Source organism: Gekko japonicus, unplaced genomic scaffold (genome assembly GCF_001447785.1).
Source record: "Gekko japonicus isolate JY-2015 unplaced genomic scaffold, Gekko_japonicus_V1.1 scaffold4525, whole genome shotgun sequence".
NCBI lineage: Eukaryota > Metazoa > Chordata > Lepidosauria > Squamata > Gekkonidae > Gekko > Gekko japonicus.
The window spans coordinates 60,605-67,681 of NW_015171027.1; the positions used below are offsets into that span (position 1 = coordinate 60,605).

The following is a 7,077-nucleotide window of genomic DNA, read 5'->3' on the forward strand; positions in this document are numbered from 1 at the left end:
CTTCCTTCCTTCCTTCCTTCCTTCCTTCCTTCCTTCCTTCCTTCCTTCCTTCCTTCCTTAAAAAGAGGTGCCAGAACTCTCAGGAGGGAAATGAAGTTTTCAATCTGTGTACTGAAAACTCATGAACTTTTAAACATTTTAAAAAAGAATTTGGTCAAAGAGGTTCCGGACGTGGGCACACTCTCGAGTAAATGGGAACCTTTCCAGCTGCGAGGTCCATCAGTGGCTATTAGCCACAAGGTATAGATAGGGGCTCTGGGGCAAGTGATGCTCTGTCTTCTTGGTGCTTGGGGGGGGGTCAACAGTGGGAGGGCTTCTAATGTCCTGGCCCCACTGGTGGACCTCCTGATGGCACCTGGTATTTCTGGCCACTGTGTGATACAGAGTGTTGGGCTGGATGGGCCTTTGGCCTGATCCAACATTGGCTATAACTTGTCTTAAACGACTAGTAAGTTTATTAACATTGGCGTCTCTTATGTTCTTATGTTATGTCTTTTACTTAAATAGCATGCCGTTTTCACAAGTGATGCCTCATAGAATCCTAGAATCACAGAGTTGGAAGGGGTCTCACAGGCCATCTAGTCCAGCCCCTGCTCAATGCAGGATCATCCTAGAGCATCCCTGACGAGGGTTTGTCCAGCCGCTGCTTAAAGACGGCCAGGGAGGGGGAGCTCACCACCTCTCTAGGCAGCTGATTCCACTGTTGGACAACTCTGACTGTGAAAATTTCCCCCCTAAGATCCAGCCGGTACCTCCCCGCCCTTATTTTAAACCCATTCTTGTGAGTCCTCTCCTCTGCTGCCCACAGGAACAGCTCCCTGCCTTCCTTTAAGTGACAGCCCTTCAAACACTTCAGGAGGGCAGTCCTGTCCCCCCTCAACCTCCTCTTCTCCACTCTGAACCTTCCCAAGTCCCTCAGCGTTTCCTCACAGGGCTGGGTCTCCAGGCCCCCGACCATCTTTGCGTCTCTTTGGTCCACTGCATTCCTTCTGGCTGCTGACAAACCACTGAACCTAGAAGCGGTACAGAGCCAGTGCAGACTCCAGTCCATATTCCAACACCCCCCACCCCGGATTCCTTTCCTCCCCATTACGGAACGCTGGACGGTCTCGTCAAATCACAGAATCATAGAGTGGGAAGGGGCCCTACAGACCATCTGGTCCAACCCCCTGCCCAATGCAGGACCAGCCTAAAGCATCTCTGACAAACATGCGTCCAGCCTCTTCTTGAAAGCTGTCAGTGAAGGGGAGCTCACCACCTCCCTAGGCAGCCGATTGCACCTTTGAACCATTCTGGCTGTGAAAAGTTTTTCCTAATATCCAGCCGATACCTTTCTGCATGTAACTTAAACCCGTTGCTTTGGGTCCTCTCCTCTGCTGCCAACTGGAACAGCTCCTTTCCCTCCTCCCAATGACAGCCTTTCAAATATTTAAAGAGAGCAATCATGTCCAGTGTTCCCTCTAAGCTGAGTCAGTGTGAGCTAGCTCACCGTTTTTTAGCCTCCAGCTCACACATTTTTGTCTCAGTTCAGGAAGGATGGTTCCAGAGCAAACTGATTTGTTTAGTAGCCGAATCGCTTGCTCACAACTTTCATGCCAGTAGCTCACAAGGTAGAATTTTTGCTCACAGGACTCCACAGCTTAGAGGCAGCATTGATCATGTCCCCCCCTCAGTCTCTTCCTGTCTTGTGCTGCTTTGGTTTGCATTTTAACATACTGCGTCTGTGCCTGGTTTGCCAGTTGTACGGCTGTGGATAGGAAAGCACTCCAGAGAGTTATCATCACAGCCCAGAAGATTATTGGCTGTCCTCTCCCATTCTTGGAGGAATTGTATAGTTCTCGATGCTTGAAAAGAGCAAAGAACATTTTGCAGGATTTGTCACACCCTGAACACTCCCTGTTTGAACTGCTGCCTTTGGGCAGAAGATATAGGACAATTAAAACAAGGACAAACATTAAAAAACAGTTTTTATTCGAGAGCTATTATTGCTTTAAATGCTGTCTGAAATTGGAATTTGGGTGACATTGGTGGTTTTAAGTTGCAATGTGAACCTTAAGGGAGTTATGGGACGGTTGTGAATGGTTGTGTGAGTGTATATGAGTATGGTTGTAGATCACCGAAATGACTGCATCTTAATTTCGTTGTACTGTGTACAATGACAATAAAGTATATTATTATTATTATCGCAGGGCTTGTACAACTTCAGTTCCTACGTGGCCTTTGTGGCCTTCCGGCACAGGAACCTCAAGGAGATCCAGGAGGAAGTCGGGCGCCTCCTCCGCACGAACATATTCAATCCGGCGCTGAGAGAGAAGTTCAAGGCCGAGCAGGTGATCAAGACGGATGTCACCAAGGAGCTGCCAAAGAGCCCTTTCCTCTATCGCAAGTATGGCTCTGTTCTCTCTATAATACGCAGGCTCTTCTTTAAAGTTACTGATGAATAATACGGCGGTGTTCGATGTCACTTACACGATTCTTGTTCTTCGTTCTCGCTCTGTCTTCTGCTCTGCTCCCCGGCTTGAAAGATAGTTTCCGGTGTGTAGCCGTCTTGGGCTGAAGCTAAAGAGCAACGTTCGAGTCCAGTAGTACCTTAGGCCCTTCCCGCACCCGTATTTAAAAAGCCAGAGAGAGCACAAGAAGGAATCGGGAAAGATAAAGGACTAGGGCAGGAGGTGTCGAACTCATTTGTTACGAGGGTTGGATCTGACACAAATGAGACCTTGCCGGGCCGGGCCGGGCCACGCGTGCCATAAAATGTAATACCAGGTAGCGGAGACATAAACTTTCTAAAGGACACAAACACAAAGGGTGTTTTTTTTTAACTTAAAATAAAAACACGCTTAAAACATTAGCACTCTTGCAATATTTTGTTTATTGAACAGTGTCTGATAACCGCCCTGAGCCTGCCTGGCGGGGAGGGCGGGGTAAAAGTGAAATAAATAAATAAATAAATAAATAACTGACACCTCTTGCTCTGAATGATTGCATCAAAATGTCTGTGCTCTTGCAATCTCGAGTATGCCGTTCAGGTGTATTATCTGTTAGCTGCACACCTACGATGATGCAGCAGCAGCAGAACTGGAAGAAGAAGCGGAAGACAGCCAGTTCCACTGCGGGGCTGATAGAAGCCCTCCGGGGGCCTGATCCGGCCCCCGGGCCGCATGTTTGACACCCCAGACCAGGGGATTCCCTGCTCCCAGATGTGTCAGTCTTTCGTGTGTGGGCCCGGATTTTCCCCTCCCCTCCCTTTCTTTTTGCAGAGTCCCAGAGGGAGGGAGGGGTCGGCAGCCAGTTAGCTCAGAAAAGGCGGGTTTTGCTTGTAGATGCAGAATGCTTAGGGAATACGCAAATGAATAAACCGGAGGGGGGGGGGAACCAGTGCGAAGTCAACTCTTAAGGCTGATTCTCCGGAGCAAGCCGTCAGTGCAGAAAGGGCCTTAGAGACCAAGAAGAAGAAGAAGAGATTGGATTTATACCCCGCCCTTCACTACCCAAGGGAGTCTCAGAGTGGCTTACAAACTCCTTTCCCTCCCCCTCCCCACAACAGGCACCCTGTGAGGCAGGTGGGGCTGAGAGAGCTCTTGACAGAGACTGCTCTTTTTCAAGGACAGCTCTTACCAGAACTATGGCTTGCCCAAGGTCATCCAGCCAGCTGCAAGTGGAGGAGTGGGGGAATCAAACCCGGTTCTCCCAGATTAGAGTCAGCGCACTTAACCACTACACCAAACTGGCTCTCCCAGGGCTTAAGGGTTCGAGAGTCAAAGCTACTATCTGATGAAGTGAGCTTTGATTCTCGAGAGCTTCTATTCTGGAAAGCTTTAAGGGACTACTGGGCTCGGATCTCGCTGTCCCTAAAACCGTGGCACACGGTTGCACGGCCGGTAGATCCCTCCTCATCGGCCTCAGAACTTGCTTACCTCGGGGGTGAGGAAGGCCCAATCTGCATCTAGCATTTGGTCCGCTGTTTTACCAAACCCACATTGGAACAGAGATTCCCCTCTGCGTTCCATGCCCCTTTCACTTTCTTTGATTGTCGGATTTATGGCAGTGTCCAGACTGCATGCCGCTTCCGCTTCCTTCGATCTCTCAGGTTTTATGGAACTGTCTGCATCGATTTATGGCTGGTTTATGGGGTGACTCTGTAGTCAGTACAGCCTTGGTCCGGGGTATTTGAATGTGGTTTTGACACGCATCTTTTTCTGTTCCAGCATGGGTTTGGTAAAACAGCGGCGCAAATGCTAGATGCTGATTGGGCCGAAGACTCGGGTGAAACTGTTTTCTTCTGAAATTGCCCCGTTGTCCTCTGGAAATGCTGCTACAATTCATTCTTAGCTGGGTTTTATAAACAGCGTTTTCGTAAACGTGTCCCCTGCAATTGAAGGCTTTTGGTGGATCAGGGGCTTTTAAAGCGAATATTTAATTTACACGTCAATGTCACTTGAAGTCTGCCCATCCTTGCTAAGACTCAAGATGGATTCTTCACCCAAAGAGTGATTAACACTTGGAATTCACTGCCACAGGAAGTGGTGGCGGCTACAAGCATGGACGGCTTCAAAAGGGAATTGGATAAGCATATGGAGCAGAGGTCCATCAGTGGCTATTAGCCCCAAGGTTTAGATAGGGGCTCTGGGGCAAGTGATGCTCTGTCTTCTTGGTGCTTGGGGGGGTTCTACAGTGGGAGGGCTTCTAATGTCCTGGCCCCACTGGTGGACCTCCTGATGACACCTGGTATTTCTGGCCACTGTGTGACACAGAGTGTTGGGCTGGATGGGCCTTTGGCCTGATCCAACATTGGCGTCTCTTATGTTCTTATGATTTGAACAAAAGACAATGCTGTAAAAACAATATAATAAATACAGCCCACAAAATTAGAGAACGCGGTAATGAAAAAACAAAACAGAACATTATAATGCGGACAGTAAATCAAACAGTACAAGGTGGGGCAATGATGCAGTAGGCTTACCAGTCCCCAGGTCGGGGTGGGGGTTCCTGCCCCCAAACAGGGACGTCCTGGCGTGACAGGATGATGTCAACCGGACGTGATGTCATCACGTTGGGGACACCACAGGGGATGCTCTGGTTTGAGGGCAAAAGTCTGTGGTAAATTTACCTACAAAAAATAGTTTTGCCCGTAAACTAGAGTGTCACCGGCATGATGACATCACTTCTGGGTGACGCCGTCGCATCGGGGACGTTCCGGAACTCCCCCCCCCCAGACCCCTCCACTGGAGTGACGAGGGGACCTGGCAGCCTTATAATGCAATGAAACATTACACGCAACAAAGAGTAATAAAGCTGGATTATAAAATTAGAGAACAATGCAAAAAACAACCCCCTCAACATAATACAGAATCGTAGAATCACAGAGTGGGAAGGGGCCACGCAGGCCACCTAGTCCAACCCCCTGCTCAGTGCAGGATCAGCCTAGAATAGAGCATCCCTGACTAGCGTTCGTCCCGCTGCTGCGTGAAGACTGCCAGGGAGGGGGAGCTCACCACCTCCCGAGGCAGCTTCTTCCAGGGCTGAACTGGAGTATAATGTATAACGAAGACAGCATTAAATTCCATAGACGTACCAACTGCCCCCTGATTCACTTTATAAGGAAGACTCATAGAATCATAGAATTGGAACGGGCCATACAGACCGTCTAGGCCAGGGGTTTCGAACTCATCTGTTACGAGGGCCGGATCTGACATAAATGAGACCTTGTTGGGCAGGGCCCTGTGTGTCATAAAATGTGATGCCAGGTAGCGGAGACATAAACTTTATAAAGGACACAAACACCAAGATGCTTAAAACATTAGCCCTGTAAGCTGCAAACCCGCTTTTGATTTATTGACATTCGCCACAGAAACCTCATGCTCAGAGTTCTGAGTCTAGGACCCAGGTTCGAACATGAAACGGCTGAGTGATTACGAGAGTCTGGCGAAGCCAGCTGTGATGCAGCAGCAGAACTGAAAGCCGGAGATGGCCAGTTCCACTGTGGGCCTGATGGAAGCCCTCTGGGGGCCTGATCTAGCCCCTGGGCTGCCTGTTTGACACCCCTGGTCTAGTCCAACCCCCTGCCCAATGCAGGACCAGCCCAAAGCGTCTCTGACAAATATTCATCCAGCCTCTTCTTGAAAGCTGTCAGTGAAGTAAACGCTTCTGTTTCACATGTTCTGTGGAACGACGGGAGCACGGGAGCCTCCCTGACCTCAGCAGACAGGCCGCTCTACCAGGTGAGAGCCACCACCGGAGAGGTGCATGTGCGGGGCCACTGCGGGATCTTGCCTTTTCGCAGGGCGGCACCTTCGGAAGGCTTGCCTCAGAGGAGTGAAGCCGTCGCAGAAGAGCGTAGCGGGGGAGGCAGCCCTGTGGGGATGTGGGTAGAAGGCCATTGGTGGCTTCGCAGGTGATAACTAGACCCTTGGACCGAACCCAGAAACTAAGCGCTAACCGGTACAGGGAGGGCAGAATAAGTGCACTATGTGTACTTTGTAGCATGCAGAGTAGGTGGAATAAGTGCATGTGCGGTGCTATCAAGTTGCAGCTGTTTTACGGCAGCCGTGTAGGGTTTTCAAGGCACAAGAGGTGCAGAGGTGGTTTGCCGCCGCCTGCCGCCGCACAGCAACGCTGGGTTTCCTCCGTGGTCTCCCATCCAAGGACTGACCAGGGCCGGCCCTGCTTAGCTTCCGAGATCTGACGACATCAGCTTATCCTGGGTCATCCAGGTCAGGGCAGGTGGCATATACACATGCTCATAATAGGCATAGAATATTGTGAGTGCCGGTTTGGTGTAGTGGTTAAAGAGCGGCGGACTCTAATTTGGGAGAACCGGGTTTGATTCCCCACTACTCCTTATGCAGCCAGCTGGGTGACCATAGGCCAGTCACAGTTCTCTCAGAGCTGTCCCCTCCTGAGCAGTTCTCGAAAGAGCTCTCTCAGCCCCACCTACCTCACAGGGTGTCTGTTGTGGGGAGGGGGAGGGAAAGGAGATTGTAAGCCATGCTGAGATTCCGAGTGAAGGGCGGGGTATAAATCCAACTCCTACTTCTCCTCCTCTCTTCTCCCCCCCCCCCCCCCCCCCGGGCGGTA

At 50.4% G+C, this 7,077-nt stretch overlaps 1 protein-coding gene across 1 annotated transcript in view; it reads left to right on the forward strand.

Annotated features, from left to right (window-relative positions):
- The window catches only part of PPP1R36 (protein phosphatase 1 regulatory subunit 36), a gene marked incomplete at both ends in the record, with an annotated part of 71,786 nt that overhangs the window by 59,943 nt on the left and 4,766 nt on the right, over positions 1-7,077 (forward strand). The window contains 1 exon segment of the mRNA XM_015419032.1: positions 2,190-2,386. Coding sequence (XP_015274518.1) covers positions 2,190-2,386 — 197 coding nt within the window.